This window comes from Alligator sinensis, unplaced genomic scaffold, assembly GCF_000455745.1.
Source record: "Alligator sinensis unplaced genomic scaffold, ASM45574v1 scaffold96_1, whole genome shotgun sequence".
NCBI lineage: Eukaryota > Metazoa > Chordata > Crocodylia > Alligatoridae > Alligator > Alligator sinensis.
The window spans coordinates 498,083-519,232 of NW_005842402.1; the positions used below are offsets into that span (position 1 = coordinate 498,083).

Below are 21,150 nucleotides of genomic sequence, written 5' to 3' on the forward strand. Positions count from 1 at the left end.
GTGAGCCTTCTTATCTTTTATTCTGCTAAAGTGCCTGCCAGAATCACTTGTTATAACTCTGTTTGAAGGACTAGCAGAATAGGCATTTTTACCTCCTGTGGGATTCTCCACTGGAGAATTTTGTAACTAAAATGGATCTAGCAAATGTAGTAGTCCCATGATTCTTCATTGGATTTAAATACCTGTTGGAAAAAGAGGTGAAAGCAGCAGGGTCCCCTTGAGTGATTGTGAGACGGTAGAAGAATTTTTATTAACATTTACTGACCAGTTCTAGTAACAATATTACTAACTTTGCAATATAAATACGGAGCTGCCTAACTCCTCCAGCTTTAAATCTCATGAGATGTGCAGTGTGAAAACAACAAGGAATAGGGTGTTTCTTAACTAGCAGATTTTAAAGATGTCAGATTTCGAAGCTTTCACCCAAGTGTTTGATTTACTGTACTGAAAATTCTCTGGGGCCCTGTCAGCAGAAAACCCTGCCTCACAGCATTACTTAAGCATTCAAATGGAAGTAATTATGTTTTCATGGTTTCTAAATTAGCTCAGCAAAATTATTTGGAACTTTCACAAGGGAGATCCATTTTATTATGTCAACAAAATTTTTATGTATTAGGTAAGAAATTGTTCAGACATTCTTCCACATCTTTGTTTTCAGGCAGCTTTCATTGAGATTTCAAGGGGTGTTTTTCTTTTTTTATCATAATGTAAGCATTTCATTCATTTTTAGCTGTATGTTGATCGTTACAATTGTAAACATAGTATTTAAGATTTTTAAAGAGATCTTACTTAACTGCTGAACTAATAGGTTTAATTACATTAAAACTTTGCTCTAAGTGGAATCACTTTTGTTCTTGTTCAAAGCACAATTTGTCATGCACTCTCTGGCTACAAAACAAACTTGTTTCTGTGTCTATTCTGACCCTAACCAGTTCTGCTTGAAGCACATCTGGAGCTGATCAAGTGTTTCTTAAAAAATGAAATTAGAGAACAAACAGAACCTCCACAAACAAAGCAAATAAATTCAGTTAGGATTCTTGCAAACCACTTAAAATTTCCAGGTTAAAGGTGTTCTTAGAGGTGAAAACTCTCAGACCCTTCTCTGCCTTAGTCCTTTCCCTAAAATTCCTTCTTAAGTAGTTTCCCCTTCAATTAGTTTATTCACTTGTGATATAGAAGTGATGCCACATCTGTAAAATATAGACCAGAATATCCACCATCATGGTTTCAGAAAATGGAGTGGAGAAAAACAGCATGAAAAGCAGAGCTCATTTCATTCCCAAGCTGAAGCACTGGCTGGTTTTTATGTTGTCATCTGTCATGACTGCAGTCCCTTCTGTATAGTCCCGCAAGGCAGTTCGCAACACCAGGTATTGGAATTGACCTGTGCAGAAGCTCAAGCTTTGGGTAATTAAGCTATGAAGAGCAGGGTTTTTTTTTGGGGGGGGGAAGGGGGGTTGTTTATTGTGGGGGTTAGCTGAACAGAAAAGCATTGTGAGTTGAGTGCTCTGTTAAAGTCATAAAGCCAATCATATATCATTGTCGGTCACGGAACCTGCTTTCAGAGATTTGATTTTAGCTGCTGTTAAATGATGCAAAATGAAGTCTAGCAAGGGAAAAACAGTCAGTGAGAAACTATATTTTTGTTGTAATCTTAGTAGTATATGAGCATGCTACTAACATACATTTTGCCTAGGTGAATTTTATGTTCTCCCAAAGGGGAAAAAAAAAGGTTCCTTAAGGGGAAGATTATTTTATCATTATTTAGCCCCCTTGTCATGTTCATAATTTAAATTCCTGTATAAAACAGTTATTTGCATCTCAGAGGTAATTTGTACAATAATACTGTGTGTACTCCTCACTCTTCAGTAATGCATACTAATGCTGTCTAGGCCTAACAACTTCAACAAATACATCTATTGAGCACTCCAGTACTGGTGATTGATACAATATGTATACTGTCTTCTGGAAATATGGGATCACAGTAGAGGTTTCATGCTGTTCTTAGGAAGCTTGATATTTTCCTTTACTCCCTCAAATGAATATACATTTGTTAATTTAATTTCAAGAACCAAATCAGTTCCAAATTCTATTGGGTGAAGCTCAGTAGTCAAGTTCCAAATTTTAATTGAGCAGAACTCAATTGTACAAGTCTGTGTGGTTCTACCACTGTGCAACTATGTTCCCTCCCAGTCCCATCAGGTTTCAGATACTTCCCAAATCCATAACAGGCATCCTACGTGTAAGCCCCAAGCTTAGAGACCTTGGGGTTTGGATGCCCCCTAGTGTTGCTTGCTTCTACCCAAAAGGCCAAGGAGCAAACCAGAGGGAAAGCGAGAATGCAATCCCCCATTACCACAAAATTGTGCAATCAAGTTTCCTGCATTTGAGGAAGCTCACAGGAGATCAGCCTGTCCAGAGTGCAAGGGGCAGGCTTCAACATATAACTACAGTTGATCAGCTGAGAGGATCATGGGATCTCCCCTGTGTGATAGAGCAATGCTCAGATTTTGATTTACCAGGACTCATGAAGCATGCTGTAGTCTTGACCCTTCCCATGCTCTGTGCTGAGGTTGAGGGACAGCACCGACCTCCTGGACCTCAATTTACCTTGAGACAGTACACTCTGGCTCATATTTCAGGGCCTACGACCCTGGTCCAAAGCCTGTTTTGGGCTTCTATCCCTTTTTATTTCTAGTGCCTTATTTTGTCATCCTTCAACTTATCCACTTTTCTTTTGCTTTAGAAAAAATCCTTAACCTCTTGGGAGTTGGAGGTACATACTAAATTTTCATCTTTGCAATGAGGTATTGCCATCTTGTGCATGGTACCCTTTGGCCATTTTGTTTTCTCTTCCATGGCCAATTATAGTTGCTGCTGAATTGCATATTCATCTGAGGCACTGACTCCAACACTGATATCAAGCTGTCAGTCACCTTCAGTCACTGGCAAATAAATGCCATAGGTATTTCTTTGACCTCCTTCTCAGAGGGTAGTTTGGAAGTGCCATTGTTTCCTTCTACTCCAGTACTGAGTTTCCTGGTTCTGGTTTTCCTCAGATGAAAGGTCTCATGATCTTGGGCATAATCTATCCTATGATTGCTGCAACAGCATGTCCTTTGCTGGCTCCTGTATTTACTGTGGCACTGAGCAACTTCAGGATTTCTTTATGATGAATACTGCTTACCTTATCAGTTTATGTTGGGCCCATCTTTAGCTCTAGTAGTCATGACAGTCTCTTTGGAAGTTGTTTTATTAGAGTCTGTATTCAGTTCTGACTATAAACATGGCACCACTTTGTCCCCATGTCTGTCTGTCAGCAGTTTGGGTACTAAATGACTACTTGGGTAGTCCAGAGTAACCTCTCAGACCGCCTCTATTCTGACATAATCACAACATTGATGGCTTTTTTTCTGGCAATAAGGCCCTTGGCTTTCCCTTGTCATTAGGTACAGGACAAACTGTTCAACTTCTATCTCCTCAGTTTTGACTTTACAGGTTCTACCATGTCAATTGCTTTTTCCGTCACCACTTCAGGAGGATTTTATGATCTGAGTTTGAGACTTGTTTTTCATCTGTTGTCATTCTTATCCTTTCATCATCTCATCAAATGGATAGTTTCTGTGGTTTTGGAGACCTGATGCAATGTGTGATTTGCAGCTGAGGAGTCTTTCAGGTCTATGTTCCTATGTATAGCACCAACGTTTCAGATTTTGCTAGAGGAAATAAATGAATCTGTTCATAGGCAGGTAGACATACTGCTGGACTCTGGCTCTGCTGAAATAGCCTTGCTTTATAAATAAGGCATTGATAGACCTGGCTAACTAATGTGAAAAACTCCTGCCTCTTTCTCTGTGACTGAAGGGAGAACAAAGTATGAAATACCTCCCTAGGGCCTGAGTAATGTCATAACCTCTTGGACCTTCCTCTTGTGTGGGCCGGAAGCGACCCAAGCCCTTTTCACGCTGCACGCGGGCTGTGGCCAGCAGCCCGGGCACGCCAGGGCGGAGAGGGAAGGCCTTCGAGCTGGAATTAGTCACGGATGCGTAGCGGTAGTTTTAAAAGATTGTTTACTTACACCGAGATGGCAGTGGTGTAGGCTGGAAAGCTTGATTAAGTTGCAGTTACAGACAAACAACACAGATGGTCTTGTGGAGGTTGCTAGGCTCCACAGTGCAGAGCTCCGGATGCTCTGGGTGAACGAGCCACCAAAATAGGAATCGTAAATACGTCTTATAAGAGTTGCGTTCGAAGACTTCGGCTGGGGCGGAACCCGCTAAAGCCTCTTATCGGGCTAACAAGCCAATCGTTAGCCGCCACGTGTGAATAATTTAGCACTCGCCAATCACGGGGAACAAATTTGCATACCGGTGGCGGGAACTCTTTTGCACCGTGCATTCCTCTTGCAACTTGAGCAATGCACCCTGCAAAAGAAGCTGCAGAAAAGGCGGGAAACTCGTCCCTGCACCGGGGTTTCCTCTTGCTACAGGAAACTCTCCTGTGCAATGCTCTGCAACTTGACGGGGATAATTCTGGTGCCGAAGCACACACACAATCATGCCTTTTCGGTCATGACACCTCTCAGATGGTAGTTCAGTAGCTAAGAAGGCCAAATGGCTTTGCTCCACTGGTAGAGAAAAGGAGCACAAGAAGGTTGACCTCTTCAGTCTCAAGACCTGTGCTGGTAGAAGGGTGAAATGCTTTTCACACTGAGTGACTGTAATTTTGGCTTAACTCTGGAAGAGCAAGGTTTAGGGAAGCTGAGTTGCTGAGTGAGACAGAATTTGGTGACTTTGCAGGGGAATTTGGGGTGTCCTCCAGGATACTTTATCTGAATAGATAGTATTCAGAGAACTTAGATCTTGCTTACTCTTGTTGTTGAGGTAATTGCCGATGATTGTCTTTTTCATAGAGAGGCAGAGTAAATAGTATGTTGTACTATATCCAAAGGTCACTTCATCAGAAGTGTGAAAACAACGCTGAGATCTTACTGTGGTATGGCATGACAAAACATGTAGGGCTTTGATTGCAGGATGCTGGGCATAGAGAACAATTAGTTGGACTTTCTTTCAGATGATGATACATTTTAAGATCTAGCAAAACTCACTGTACAGCTGAAGTAAAGAAACTGCTGTTAGAGAGGTTTTTTCCCTGAGACCTTCTTGAGAATCTGGACAATTAAACCAAGTAAATGTGTCGATTTACCTTTTGAAGCATTCACAGAATCAGTCATAGGAGGTAAGGCACAGGATGGTTCCTGATCATGGAAAAGGGAAGGCATTAAATAGGAATCACTGCCAAAGGTGTCCCTGGAGTAGGAAGCCTTGCACTTCCTCCTGATGTCCCATACAGATACAACAATTTCTAATTTACAGAATTTAACTGGAAAACCGAGTCCTTGACCTCAGGGCTGGGAACATGCACCTAAGGCTTCTAGAAGCTATCTACATTGCTGAATGTGTGGGTTTGTTCATACACTGATCAAGTGTGAGTGAGTGAGGCTCAGAAAGCATGAGCTTTCTGTCACAGTGGTTCTAGGCTCAGAAAGGATCTGCTTTTAGCATGCCCTATTTTTCCAAACATGATCATGATGGGGCTTATTTCTTTGATTGCCAGTCCTGTACTGGGTAGGGAGGCAGTACAGACAGCCCCTGTATGACGTGTGCTTACTTTAATGAGCATTTAATCAATGCTTTGCTTTATCTTCCTTGGCTGATATGTGGGCCCATGTCTTTATTGCTGCACCATTTTCACATGCTATTCTAAGGACAGAATTATTCATTTCCTCCCATTTCCCGCCCCCCAGGGTAGTCTGCCCATGGCATATACATGCTTTACTAACCATGAATTAACATATTTTCAAATCACCCCTGGCAGATGAAAGGGATATCATCATCGTCCTCATTTTGCAAATACAAAAGCGTGCACTAATTTTGGGAAGTTCAATATGCAACACTTGGCATGGTTTTTCAGAGTAGTGATCACCCAATAGTTCCAGAACAAGGGTTTCAGTGACTTCAGTTGCCTTTGTGAGTGTTCAGCATCTGTGCATCTGTGTAAATGACTCATCAAGCATCTCATAAGAACTCTGTGGCAGAAGCAGGTTAGAATCCAGTTCCTCAGGATAACTTTCAACTTCCCTGTCTTTTGAAGCCATCCTTTCTTTTCAGGTATCCCCGTTGTAGCCATATTGGTCTAGAGGCAAAATGAATCCATGAAAAGGAATCAAAAGAGGCAAAAGGAAACAAAACTTGGGGCAGAGGTGATTTCTCTCATTAGACCGACTAGATATTTGCGAAAAAAGATCTTTTTTGGCAAGGTTTCGGGCACAGGTACCCTTCATCAGGCATAGGAAATTGTAAAGACTGTAAAAGTTATCTTATGCATGATGAAGGGTATCTGTGCCCTAAACCTTGCCAATAAAGATTTTTTTTTCAAATATCTAGTTGGTCTAATAAAAGAGATCACCTCTGTCATGAGTCTTGATCCTTTCTTTTCAGTATTTTACTGTCGCCTGTACACCTTCTCACTTCTCCAACAAATGAGGCAGGGATTCAGCAAATCGCCTTCTTCACCACAGAACCCTGATTTATAGAGGGGGCAGAGTCACAGAGTCCAGCTTGGCCTGTGTGCTGAATGAGATGGGTTTCTGTGAAAAGATACTGCATGTGATCATGGAATTAAACTGTATCATAAAGACAGTAAATTACGGCTGTGTGGGCAGTAGTGTTTTCTGGTAGCGATGGTGATCTAAATGAATCTTTCTGTTACAAAAGTAACTTTCTTTATCTCTGTGGCAGTCTTACATCCCATTTTTGCATGGCTGTGGACTTAATGATATAATAGGTCTTATTTTTTCACCAGTAGCATTTTCCAGTGTTATCAAACAAAAGAGCATGAGCAAAATGTTTATAGAGAGCTTTATTATTGTACCAAGATAAACCTTGTCGAAGTCCAGATACAACTCTTTGGATCAAGGCACTTCTCCACCTATCTATTTTTAACAGATATATTTTAGAATGAGCGACTTTACATGAGGAAGAAATACACAAGCTTGTTAAAATTAGTCTTCAACATTTTAAATAGCCAACTTCATCTCTTCCTGGAATATGAACAATTTCTCTTTAGTTGTCAGTGTTAGTCAGGCAATTTTCATGCCACAAGTTGAAATCACAGGAATCTTGGAATTAAGAGAAACTTAGCTGTAATTTTTAAGGATACACTATCCTAGGACAGAATTTGGTAAGCCCATAGGCTATATCCAGCCAGCCTATGAAGAGGGCTGATCTGGCACAAGGATTTGAAGACATAGAGTTGCACTGTGCTGTCCTTCCCCTCCTTTGTACTCCCCTGCACTGCAGAGCCTGCTGCTCTGCCACATCTGTGCTTACCCACACTGGAGAGGGTGTGTCGTGGGATCAGCAACATGGGTGAGATCAGGACGTTAGTCTCTCTGGGGTCCTGAGACTTGCGGCCCATGGCTTCAAAAGGTTGCTGACCTTTGTCCTAAAAGTACAAATATTTTTCATTCCCATACCTACTGGTGCTGCATATACTTAAATAACACAACAGAGTTGTAGTTATTTGTATCTCTAGAATTTCATCATCTCCATATTCTGAATGATGCAGTCTTTCTCTTCTTTAAGGCTCTTCATGTTTCTCTCCTGTTTTAATTGTCCTTCCCAGCTCTTCTACCTTTTACAGTTGCCTTGTTCCTGTGTTCTCATTCTTGTAACTTTTCCATTGTTACCCTGTACTTCCCCTACTCTCCATTTTAATATCTCCTCTGAACCCCTTCCTGCGTTTCTTTTTCTTTTTTTGACCTTGGGTTTTATTTAGTTCCTCTAGCCCCTCAAGTCTCAAGGGCAATACCAACATCTATCTAAATCACTCTTAAACTAGTGCATTTCAACTACATGATCACTTGTCTCTTACTCCATGGTCACTTCCCATGATGTTAATGTACTCATATCAACAAGCGGTGGAGCTCACCTGGGAATGGGAGGGAAGGGGTTTTTGTGATCTCTTTTTTCTTACATGAAGAAGGACACTTTGTGCTCTAAAGCTTGTCCAGCATCTCTCCCAACCATACAGTTGATCAGTGTGTCATTGTAGGTGTTGCCAGGTGTTGCTCTTGGAGCTGCTGCTTGAGAGCACTGCAGTGTCCCCGTGCTGCTGTATGTTCTTGTGTGGTATTGCATGGTAAGAGGAGTTCAGGAAAATATGGGGAACCAATGACCCCAACTGGGATAAAAAGTCATGATTAAAATATCATACTGTCATATGCAGAGCTGTCTGAATGGTCTGAAAATGACATGTTCAGAATTTAATCCTGATGTAAAAATGTGGTTTACTGGAAACAAAATAGCATTAATTATGAGCAAATAAACATGTTCCTGTGGTATGTCCTGAAGCAGCCAACCCAGAGAAAGTCTAATGTAACAATGGCATGGAACTATAATATATTAAGTAATAAATATTCCATTCAGTCATCAAACCTTGTGGAAAGTTCAGCTTAAGTGAAAAAGCAACATGTCTTATATCTGCACACTTGCCACTGTGGGAATTCTCTAGAAATGAGCATTGTAAACATTTTTTCTTTCATTCTGACAGGTAATATTTGAAGCTGAAGTCTCAGATCAGAGAAGTGGCTACATTGCCATTGATGACATCCAGGTTCTGAGTTACCCTTGTGGTAAGTAGTGATTAAGAGCTGCATTTTTCTCTGTCTTTTCAGGAGATGCTTGATATTAGCTCAGGCTGCTGAGTTTTCATCGCTTGATCATTGATGTCCTTTGTTCTTTCTGTAGCATTTCTAATACAGCTTACAGGGGAAAACATTGTAGTACAATAGTGATTTATCTAGATAAAAAATTCTGTATATTGTAAGTAATGCATTGCAAAAAAAATACCCTTTATTCAGTTAATGCCTTTGCATTCACAGACTAGTAGGTGTGGACAGTAAGCAATTAATACCAATACACTGATTGTGCTAATCTTGACTGACATGTACTTAAATCAGAGGGCTGTTAGAAAAAAGTAATGTGGCTATGAAGCCTGAGAGGCAACTCTAGATTTAAAAAAATATTTTGATTTCCAGTATTTTGTACAGGAACTGGTTGCAGTTGTATATATGAAGGTTCATCCTCATCTGTTTAATCCTGGAAAAAATATGTATGTTTGCAAGTTGGGGAACTGTGGACCAATAGAGGGATTCAGGAGAAATCATTACTATATACTTTTCTCATTTGCTGCCTTTTTTTCTTGTAAATCTCTCCCACTCTGCTCTACCTGCACCTTTCTGCATCCAGTCCCTCCCAAAAATGTAGCTTCATTGCAGTGCATCCCTGAGGCTTGTAATTTAATTGCTTTCTCTGAAGAGATGATAGTACTGGAATCCACTGCCTACTAGGAGATGCTAAATGATAAAAAATATCTTTGGAAACTCAAATCTGTTCTTTCTTCCCTTCCCCCAGATCTCTGATCCTTGCTTCCCCAGTGCTGCCAGCTCCACTATCCTTGAGGAGTCACTTATCCATTACTTGCCTCTTCATACTTCCAGTCAACCCAGCTATGGACTCTCTCTGTAAAACAGATTCTAGATCCAGATAGAGCTTTGCTGTGTAAAATCACAGAGTCAGGGATTGCCTTAACAGCAAATTATCAGCATGACAAAATGCTGAAATAGCCCCTTTCTGCTTATCCCATTTGCATTTCATATTGGTTAAAAAAAAAAGCCACAAATAAAGTTTCAGTTTAGTCAGTATTTTAGAAGAAAACATTTAAGAGCTATATTACAGGTCTGTTTTTCAGCTGTGGACATCAGGTTTTTTTTAAACCTTATATTTCACTCTAGTTTTGTCATAGAGCTTTCCTTGAGGCCGTGCAGATGTTTGAAATGGAGTTATAGTTGAAATGTGACCATGTTCATCACAGAAGATGTTTGTCTACAGAGAAGGAAAAAACCCAAATGCCTTTGCACAGGTTCTTAATAGCTTGAATATAATTAATTAAACTAATTCTCCTTCCAGTATATACTGATTTTAATCACCAGTATTATACTGATAATTTCACTGTCAGGTGGAATGCAATGCAACTCTGGTAAAAAAATTTTGCAATTTTTTGACACACATTGTTATTTAATCTCCTCTTCTTAGCTTTGATTTTTGTAAATTATTATAACTCATATACAACAAAGTAGTGGAGTCACGGGAGAGGAGGAAGGAGTGGAGCTACTCTCTTTGCTTAAGCTTAGATGAAACAAATCACTTTCTTTCATATGAGATTAATTTAAGTCCAGGTGGCTATAATACGTGTCTGTTGAGAGAAAGTGATGTGATTGGGCTTTTTTTTTATTAGCAAGCAATGTTTGTAACTTTATTTTTTCTACCTCCACAGACAAATCTCCACATTTCTTGAGGCTGGGGGATGTAGAGGTCAATGCGGGGCAGAATGCTACATTTCAATGCATTGCTACGGGGAGAGATGCAGTGAATAACAAATTATGGCTGCAGGTAAGGCCAGCTCATCCAAGTCTGTATGACTAGAGGACAGACTTCTAGTTGAAAATGAAATTAACTCCTCAGCCCCTCTTTTTCCTTGTGCTCACAAAATGTTTTATAGAAATCAAATTTATAGTTAATTTGATTGACCAGAGAAATAACAAATTATTTTCTTTATTAAAAAATTCTATATTTAAAAATTAAGAGGATAAAAGTTGCACAAATAGTTACTCTTTAACCCAATACATTGTTTTAATCTACATGCTTCTTTCACAAAATTGTGTGAGTGGTAAATACATATGGTTTGAAAGAGATTTTTGTATCTAGTAAAACAAATGTGCTGTGTTTAGCACAGGCTTCACAGAGAGCTGTCATAACTATGATGGATGATCCTATGATAGAGAGAAATTACAATTAATCCCTTGAGGGTTGTGTGTGTTAAAATGACAGCATATTTAATACGGCAATATAAACGTAGTGTTCCTTTGCATATTAGGAAAGATTTTAACTTTTCTCTCTCTCTCACATGCACGCGTATGTGCACACGTGCACGTAAGGGTGTTCTTATGAATTATTGAAATGAGAAAACTATTTTCTACTTCTGTCTCCCTCTCCCTCTCCTTTTCCCTTTGAAAAAATACTATAAATCCTCATAGCTCAGAGAAAAACAATTTATGTGGATCACAGACTGGCACAGAAAGCCTCTTTGAGAATGGTATATCATTTTTGATGTAGGTGAAAGTTGCAGAATTGATAATGTCTGACTCCATTGCTTTGGTGTGTGTTACTCTGTGTAACAGGGTGCTTGATGTATACATGTTTCTCAGTGGTTCAGAAAAAATATTCCTTCAAGAACTTATTTTATGTTTTTAAAGAACATTTGAATAAAAAATAATAATAAAATAATAAAAGTAATATTTTAAAACGCAGAAAATGCCAAATTCATATGTAACAAATGCACACACGCAATATTATCAAAATGAAACACATTGACCATCCTTCATAATCAGGGTCTCACGTCTCAACTGAGTGAAAAAGGAGTGTATTAATTTCTGAATGAGTATAAATAGCCACACGGTGCACCTCCAAAATAGAGAGAGATGATTTTTTGGGAGGAGGCAGAAGGGAGGAGGGTTGAATAGGAAGGCATCTGACTTCTAGAAAAATAGGCTATGGAGACTATTCCAAGAACAGTTATCACAGTGTCACAATTTGAAAAATAAACGGAGAACCAACAGTGATTGCGTTGCCTTTCATATTAGCAAGTCTTTGTAGTAAACAGATATCCTATCGCTAGGAACTATTTGTATTGCAAGTCTTTCTGCTAAGTAGATACCATTATTTCAATTGAACAAATATAAAATGCACTCATTGAGAAGGAGAAGTTCAATTTCTTGGGACTGCCAGGCTGAGCACATAAAACACACGAAATTAAATTAGATTAACCTGGATTACTATATCACAGAGAAAGCTGTAACAGTAAAAGTGTGCAAGAAACAATGTAAAGCACCACTCTCAACACAGATAATTGCTCAACAGGGCTTGACAGCAAGAGCCAACTGGAATTTTTCCATACCACTCAGTCCTCCGAGTCTGATAACTTTGACAGATTATCCTTTCTAACTTTTTCTCTCTCAAGAAGTCCAGTTAGCAGCCAAAACTGCCCAGAAAACATATGTTTTTGCTTTCACACAGTTTATGGGTTTGCTGTGTAGACCACAAAAGTGCATCCTTTCTTATCTTGTAAAACACTACAAATAATCTTTGTTAGAGAAGATCTTGGAACTAAAAAAAGGTCTTTTGCCCTTCAAATAACTTTGCTTGCTAATGTTTATAAAGGACTTTGATATTTTTTAATGGAAAATACTATGAAATGGCTATTTTAAATGTCAAGTGCTTGGGCTCCTTTTTTTCATAGCTGCTTTCTACCTGGCTTTCTACCCTTTCCTTTCTTTTTTCTTAAACTGTCAGTTCTGTCACCCATTGCTCAGTACCCCAGGTTTATTGTCCCATTCAGATTTCTACCCTTCTTCACCAAAACAGATGTGCAAATGGTAAAACTTCACCTGTCAGAACCTGCATAAAAAAGAACTGATCCCACTGCAGATTTTTGAGAAAATATTATATTTTGAGAACATATAAAACTGGTGGCCTTTTCCTGAAAATGTTGGATGCAGGACATAGACCCAAGTGTGGCTAGGCAAACATTCATTTTTATTTCTTTTGCCAAACTGGCAAACTCAGGGATTCACAAAGACCTACTTTTAGGAAGGAAGTCACCAACAGATCAAATCAAATGCGCAAGTCATTGTTTTTAAGTATCTGGAGCAGAAGCATTTTAAAAATGTATCTTCTCCTATAATAGGAGCACCAGCTAAGGCAGGGATTCTATCCGGCCCACGGGACCCCGAAAAAGTTTAGAAAATTAATATTTATCTGCCCCCTGGCTGCCTGTCATGCGGCCCTTGATGGCTTCCCAAAACTCAGTAAGTGGCCCTCCACTCGAAATAATTGCCTGCCCCCGAGCTAAGGTGTGAAGGTACAGAACAGGGGTACTTTTTAGCACAAAATAGAAGCTTCTTGTTACGAAGTAGTTGCACATAAAAGGATCTTCCTTAAAAAAGAAAAGAAAAAGAAAAAAAGGTGCTAATAATTGGGAAACTTGGGGGAGTATACCTGAAATGCTTTGATTAAAAAAAAAAAATGTTATATAGACATTGTTTTATAGCTATGGGTCTATTTAAAGAAAGCATGGCCGTCTCTGTCTCTATAGCATTTCTCCATTTTTGTTTGTTTGTTTCGAAAGTTAGAGGGAAATTTAAGCTTAAAAGGAAGACCAAAAAAGTCTTTCTCCTTTTTCCCCTCCTTTTCTTTTTCAGCAAAATGATGCTTGGTTGCAGGATTTAACCAACAGCGCTATCTGGGACAATAGCAAAAATGAATGTGCTGCGTTTCCAAAGGCTTAACGTTTTGCTAACTTCAGAAGCCAAATGTATTGGAGGTGGAGCTAGATTATAAATAAGAAAAATTGTGCACATGTACATGTTTCTGTATGTAAATATAATTGTAATTGTTAGCATATATATATAAAACATGCAATGACAATAGGCACAGTATTTCAGGACACTAAATCTCTTATAATATGCACATATAGTGTTTTAAGCACTGAAAAAATGTCAAACTCTGGTTTCTACATTTTAGGAGGTTAAATACGGATTGACCTTAAATTGGACATTCACTGGATTTCGTATGTAGATACCTATATCAATATATAGATAGATGTATCTGTGTGTGTGTGTGTGTGTGTGTGTGTGTGTGTTATGTAAAATTACTTTTGTTATTCCTTTTCACATCCCTATTGTACCAAGGTCTGGGACAAATAGGACTGGCAGGAAAGGTGATCAGTAAAAAGAACAAAAGTCCTTTGAAAGATGTAGCTTCGTTAATATAAAGCAGACAGACATCTGACTAGATAAAGTGCCTTAACTGGTTGAAGGCAAGCGAGGTTCTTTGGGTAAATCCTGTATCTTTTATTAGACCAACTAAATAGTTGGAAAAATTCTTTTTTGCAAGATATCAGATTTACCCAAAGAACCTTGTCTGTCTGTGTCCTTAGACCAAGATGGCTACAGCCAATATTCTTGTTAAGTGGTTGAACAAAGAGATTTGAAACATGTTGGAAGAATATTGCCTATTGAGTGTGAGAGGTATTTCTCTCCTCAATGAGGAGGCATGCAGCATACAATTATTACTGGGCCACCAACCCACCTCCCCCTATTTTTCTTTAGTTGATGCATAATTATTAGCAAATATATTGGGGGGCAGGGGGAACAAAGGTAAGTAAGTTTTGTTTTCAGATGAGAATTCCAAGGCATAGTGCTTAGAAATAATTCCTCAAAACTGAATTGGTTCAGGATGGTTCTTCCTGAACAGTCACTTTTGACTATTGTTTATAACCTCAGTAAGCTTGTAGGCCGATTTCATGAGGTTGGCCATAGTAGAGGGGCATATGACACACAAAAGGCTTAGACAATTCCATATTTTGTCTAGCATTTGTTCTGTTAATCCAACCAGGACATCAGAAAAATAGCATGTGCGAGTTTGGGAAAGAGGGGTTCTTTTTCTTTTTTGGTCACTTTTTGTTTAGTTTAATTTTGTTTTAATAATCAGACTATGTTTCACTGCTTCCCAAATTGGGAACAGTTGTGACTCCCATAATCCCAGTGAAATTTTCAACCTGTAATCAATGTCCAGTCTAACTCGACACCTATGTAACGTGGAGAATAGAGGCCTGTGCTGGACCATCTGTTAAACCATATGCCTTGGCACCAGGTTCAGCTGGAGATAACTGAAACACTAATGAGTCCATCCATCATTGCTGAGCTTGGCATTAACATATCCATTGGATTGGGCAAAAAGGCTTGTATTAACTTTGCAGTTCGTTGTGTTTTTGCAATGGTCTTTGGTGACACCATTTGCTTTGGTGAATCTCAAATGAGAAAGGGTTTTGCATGTGTTTAAAAGTTTAAAGCATCACTGGTAATCCTGTGCAGATTGCCATCAAAATAGTGACAATTGGGCCAATCTGTCAGCGATAGCTGTAGGTGCTGGCTAAATGCCTCCTCAGTTGGCCTGCCAAGCCTGGAAAGGCAGCCATGGTTTCACCCTTGGAGAGGCTTATCAGCATTAATGCAGTATGATGCATCTCTTCTCTCAGCCAGAGGAAAATGTCATTCCTTGTGGAGCAACAGATAATTAAAGCAATTGCCTGAAAGTAATAATTGAAAAAGTGAAATTGAAAAGCGCTGTGGAAAATGGAATGCAAATTGCTGTAAAAACAACTGTGTGAGGCTGACCTCCCAGTGATACCAACTGTTGTCAAATGAGGGGCTATCTCTGAAGGTGGCGTGTTGGGAGGTGCACAAAATTGACCACACTGTCCTATCTTTCCTGGAAAATGTGTGCGCCATAACCCGTAATGCTCTGTTTACCATCTCATTATTAGGTATTGGTATGTTACCACCATAGAACCTCACCTGAGATGATCTTCCCCAGAGAGCTTGCATTTGACTACTTTCCCCCTCTGATGTCTTTCTCACCATGCTGTGGAAATACACACCCCTTTGAAAATTCCTGTGCAGGACACTATCCAGTAAGGTTATAATTTTAGTTGACAGACAAGTGATATAATAGCAATGTAACATTAGGCTTCAGGAAAACCAGATTTCAAAGCAAACGTTAGGACTTCTGCTTATCATAGACGCATAAGCTTAGAAGGGGCTGTTTCAAGGGGCCAAACCCCCAGCACAAATGCAGGAATGCTGTTCCTTAACCATCCCTATCAAATGCTTATTCAGCCTCCTCTTGAAAACCTCTGATAAAGGGGATTCCACAACTTCTCTAGCAGTCTAACAGTAAGGAGTTTTTTTTTTCCTGAGATCTAATCTTAATGTACCTTGCTGTAGTTTAAAACCATTGCTTGGTATCTTGCCCTCTACAGCAAAGGAAAACAGCTGTTCTCCTTCTTTATGGCAGCTTTTCAAACATTTGAAAATGGGAGAGAGGTTTAGGGATGTCAGTTTTTCAGACACAACATTTCATTTCCTGAAAGAATAGAGAGATTTTCATTCAAAGGAAAAAGGTTTTTACACACAAACGAGTTTTACAAATACAGTAATAGATATTTTTGTGGCTGAACTGAAAAGCATTTTGGGTTGATCTGAAATGTTTGCTTTTGGATAATTTAACCTTTTAAATTTTAAATACAGGTAAGTTTCAAAACAACAGAAACATTATTTTTCAAAATCATAGGACAAAAAGAACTGGGGAGAGGACTCAGAAGGTCTCTAGTACTCAGGAAAACCTGGTTGTCCTGCTCTCAGGACGTCTCCTGCTTAGGGCAAGAATCATCCCAGAATAACCCCCACACAACTTCCAGCAGTGGAGATTTCATAATCTCCTTTGGTAATCTGCTTCAGAGTTCAACCACCTTCAGAGGTAGAATGTTCTTTCATATATCTAACCAATATCCCCCTTGCTGTTGTTTATGACCTTTTTGAACCTTTCAACAATTTTGATTTTTTTCAGCTGAAACAGTTTACCCAATTCCAATTGGATTCACAAATAGTTTCATTTCCCCTTAAACTGCAACTTTTGGGGCATGTACAGACATGACGGTAGATCTACCTAATTAGGGTTAGGTCTATCTAAGTGTCAGTCTGTGCAGATGTTTGAGGAGGTTAAATTGGGTAGAAAATGGCCAGCCCAATCTAAATTAATTTAACTGATGAGGTAAATTAATTTAACTGATGAGGTGAATGAAGTTAGTAGATTGGGAAGAGGTTAGCCTGATCTACTGAATATCTGTATGTGTTCAGAGTGCATCCATGGGGCTAGTAAAACCCAGCCAGTTACCCCAGCTCTGGGGCTGCACTCTTCCTACCTCTCTCAGCTCTGACTGGACGATTTTTAGCTACCTGACCCCTGCTTCCCACCCCTGGACATACAGCTCTCCTCCCCTCTCAGACTCACTGACCCTCCTTCCATCGTGCCTGCCTGTCCCCCACCCCAAATTACTTAAATTGGGTTCCTGGCATGGCTCCCGGCATGTGCAAACTTGTGTACAAGGTGCTCCCAATCTACAATTGTTCAGCTTAAAGTAAGCAACATGATGGTAGATCGGGTGTGGCAAATGTCTTCATGTATCCGTGATGAGTTTAGTACATCTCTGCAAAAGGGAAAGTGTAGATGTAGGCAAGAATTGAAGATGAGGAGCAATAAAGAGCTACTTATTCTGTAGTTATTCCTCCCCTTCCTCCCCAACAAGGAGGAAGGGGAGGAATAGCTACAGAATAAATTGGGAAAAGGCTGAGGTCAAATTCCTTGGAAGAACTTGGGTGTGTGTACATGTGACCGTACAGTGCCTTTGTTACTGCACCATCGTTTAGTACTTCCTTTTGGAAGTACTAAATGATGGTGGCAGTAACAGCATGTGTTGTGCTGTGCTAGCCATGCATGGTTAGAGTTGGCTGCTATGTTGCCATAGCAACACACTATCATGAGGGAACACATTGCTCCAGCGACATAGCAGTGGCGTCATGGTTTTTGCCAACAGATGCTATGGTGCCGTAGTGTCTTGTGTAGATGTGCACCTTGTTTCCAAAAACTAAATGGCTCAAGTTAATTTAGGTCTATTTAGGCCAGTTAAACTATGGGCTTGTTCTTTGAAAACATTTGTTAAATGTGTTTGCACGTATTATATTCTAGGTAGTATAACTGCATTTAAATTTGAAGGCACATTACATTTTAACTTATCCTTTGTTTTAGATACCATTTTTTACGTTAAAGAGTTTGCTGCTAAAGTGCATCTAGACAACCTTATTTCTGTGCTTCCTGCAGAATTATTTTCAATAATTTTCACTGGTGATTCATGCCTGATGCACTATTTTAGCCATGCCCCGTAGGACCTTACCGTTGTTGTAGGTTAAGAGAAACTGAAAGTGCAAGAGGTTTTGTTATGATGCCTAATCATTCATAAGACTCTCAGTTTATAGGAGTCCCAACAATGAAACACCACAACATTGCAGGGGTAGTACTGAATCTAGATTTTCTGCAAATTTCATCGAGTTAAATACCTTTTTTTTTATTTGTGAAGATACCCATTTCTGTTAGAGCAGAACTGAAGAAAAATATCTTAAATGAGAATAAACTAAAAAATACGATAGATACTTTAGAATGGTATTGTCTCTGCAAGTGTCATAAGGTGGCTGTTACTAGCCTTGCGTGTTTGTTGAGACTACCATTCACTGGCTTTTGTTACAACCTGATAGTAGTAAACTTCTTCATAGCCATTTTCTTTTCTTTTCTTTGACTGTTCCTGTTAATATTTATATTCATGCTCTGCCTGCAGGATGCCACTCTGTCTCTCAAAATGATTTGTAATTTGCTTTTAATAGTAGGAGTAGTGATGATGATGATGATGATGCCCATCTCATATTTCTTTATCAATACTTGCAAATACTTCCTAAGTGGTTCAAAGAGGCACACGCTTTCAAAGAGACTATGCATAGCACAGCCTACTTTTATCATATGCTGTGAATCCGTGTTACAAATAGAATACGTATTGGGGTATGAGCTGACCAAAGTTACCTATGATGCAAGTGGCAGAATTGGAAGATGCAGAACTCTTGAGGGCCATCTTAGTGCTCCACTCCCAGGGTCACTCGCCTTTCTGTGTTTACAGTATTAATTACTATCAGCCTTGGTTTGGTGTGTTCTGGAAATTACTTGAAAAGAAATTAACTCCACTCTGTTACAAAGCAGAGTAACTTTATCTTCTCCCATCTCCAGAGTTTATGTTCCTCAAGACATTTATCTGTACAAATTGGCTTTATTAGGGAATTTAAGTGGTCCCTCCATAACTTTGCTTTACAAGCCTGTGTACACCAGTGCTTCTCAACATTTTCAAATGCAAGGTGCCCCATTAGACTCACAGCACCCTTTGGAAAATGCCACTTCATTTTCATTCATTTTTTGACTTCAGAAAATATATAGAGCAATTTTTCTGATGCAGAGAAGTCAAAAGACCACCTCAGATCAGAAATACTTTTTAATACCCTGGATTCCTGTTTGAAATCTCTGGCCGCATCCAGACAAGTATGACTGTGCAGTAGGTGGCACCACAGACATGTCTGCAGCGCCACATACTGAATATTCAGTTCTTCATGCTGCAAGGGAGCAGCATGGAGGATATCCAGGGGTCAAAAAAACCCATGGAGAAAGAGTGGAGTGGCACACACACAGGCAGCGTATGCTGCTCAAAAGTAGAGCTGGACTACCCAGAGCCGCGCTTTGGCTGCCAGCCAGGTTCCGCGCAGCAGAATTGCTGCTATCACTGCTGCTGCAGCCTCGGGAGGCCCCCAGGATATCCCAGGTAAGGCTGCTGGGGCCAGCCCAGTGCTGATCCCAGCTTCCTTACCCTCCCCCCCGAGTAACTTGCTGCACGCCAGAGTGTGCATAGCACAGGCGTTTGCTGGGGACAGCTAGCAACAGCACAAGGTGAGCCATTGCTAGTTGTCTCCAGGGAACCAAATGTCCATATCACATGTGGGCATGGCCTCTGAGTTTTATCTTGTGAGTCACAATTATACACCTAATGGAGCTAACAGTACATGGCACCCTGCAGCACCCTTCAAAAGACCTCAAGGCACCCCCGAGTACTGTGCCAGCCTAGCTGAGAATCACTGATGTACACCATCTCAAAGTAGTGATTTTTGCTTTTCTGCCAGTAAATTGAGCCTTCTGCCTTTGATTTATTTTATTTATCAATATACTGATAGTATGGGGAAAGAAGTGTTAGATGTTTCTACCTCCTGGAAGCTTTATTTTTTGTCTTTCTAGAAAGCTAATTAAAAAAGATCTTTATGATATGGTTTCCACAGTCATCAGTCTTTCCTGTCCTGAATGCATGTGATGCCCCATCTTGTTGTCACCTATATTGGCACACAGCAGACTAGTGAAACACGCTTCAAGATGTTTCAGTCCTTTCTGATCCAGTTCTATACATTAACTGGCATTTTACAATGCATTCCATCCTTAAGCATTACATCATTCTGGTATAATGTCTGTTACAGAGGGTACTAAGAAAATATGTCTTCTAGTTTTACTACTTCATTATGTAATTGCCCTCTGTACTCCTGGTTTCCCCTTCTATGCAGTAGTTTTCTCTTCCCTAGCTTCCTGCCATCTGGTCAGTGATGACTAGCTCTTCTCCCATTGCATTTAATATGCTCATTGAAGCTTTTCATTCTGTTTTCAGTTTTCTTAGTTTTCCTTATTTCTCAACATTCTTGCCCATACTAACCATTATTCTGAAACGTAAAATGATAGAATATGGAAATACACAAGAGGGTTGTCTCTGTTACAGTTGCTTTTATCTCCAAACATGTTTTTTAATTCTTCAGGAGGGCTGATGCTATGTTTTGCAAAACATTTTCCCTCCCCCCCAAACGTATTCAAGTGAATCCTGATGTGGTGTCCCAAAATATTTCCAGAATGTCTAATTGGATTTTTCTCTACTGATTCTGTGCCACACATTGCTACCTCTTACCCTACTGACATTTTATCAGCTATTGAAGATCAACTATTAGGTTGGAAACAGATTTTCTTTGTGCCATTCTAAAAATATTTGGCCAAGCAGACAGGGGCATGCATCTGCAAATGGGGAGCATGGTGTTCCCCTTCTTACAGTAGTTATGCAAAACCAGGCCCCTGAAGTACTAGGAGCAGCATAGTCCTAGCCCTACAGGACAACAGGTGGCATATTTCACCCAGTGAAGTGGATCAGCTGTACTGAGACGCATCCTGGCACAATTGATCCTGTTGCAAAGGCAGTGTCTGTTTATAGCTTTAATTTGTATTCATAATACTACATTTTTAGTATTCTTTCTAATTCCAGCTTGTTTCACTTTGTAAAATTATTCTTGTCACTATACATTCAATCTTTGATGTTATCTCTGTCATTTAAGCCTAAACAGAACATCTGCCTCTCAACATTTTATTAGACTCTTGCATAAATATAGCAACTCTCTCCCTGCCCGCATTCCGCCCCCCCCCCCCCCCGCCGCCCTTTTCTTTTTTTTCTCTTTTT

The 21,150-nt window shown here is 39.7% G+C and overlaps 1 protein-coding gene across 1 annotated transcript in view; it reads left to right on the forward strand.

Moving 5' to 3' along the window:
* PTPRK (protein tyrosine phosphatase, receptor type K) overlaps nt 1-21,150 on the forward strand; it is a 570,492-nt gene that overhangs the window by 225,723 nt on the left and 323,619 nt on the right. Inside the window, exons 4-6 of the mRNA XM_025211350.1 lie at nt 8,614-8,695; nt 10,399-10,514; nt 15,508-15,654. Of these exons, the coding sequence (XP_025067135.1) occupies nt 8,614-8,695; nt 10,399-10,514; nt 15,508-15,654 (345 nt within the window). The remainder of the gene's footprint in view (nt 1-8,613; nt 8,696-10,398; nt 10,515-15,507; nt 15,655-21,150) is intronic.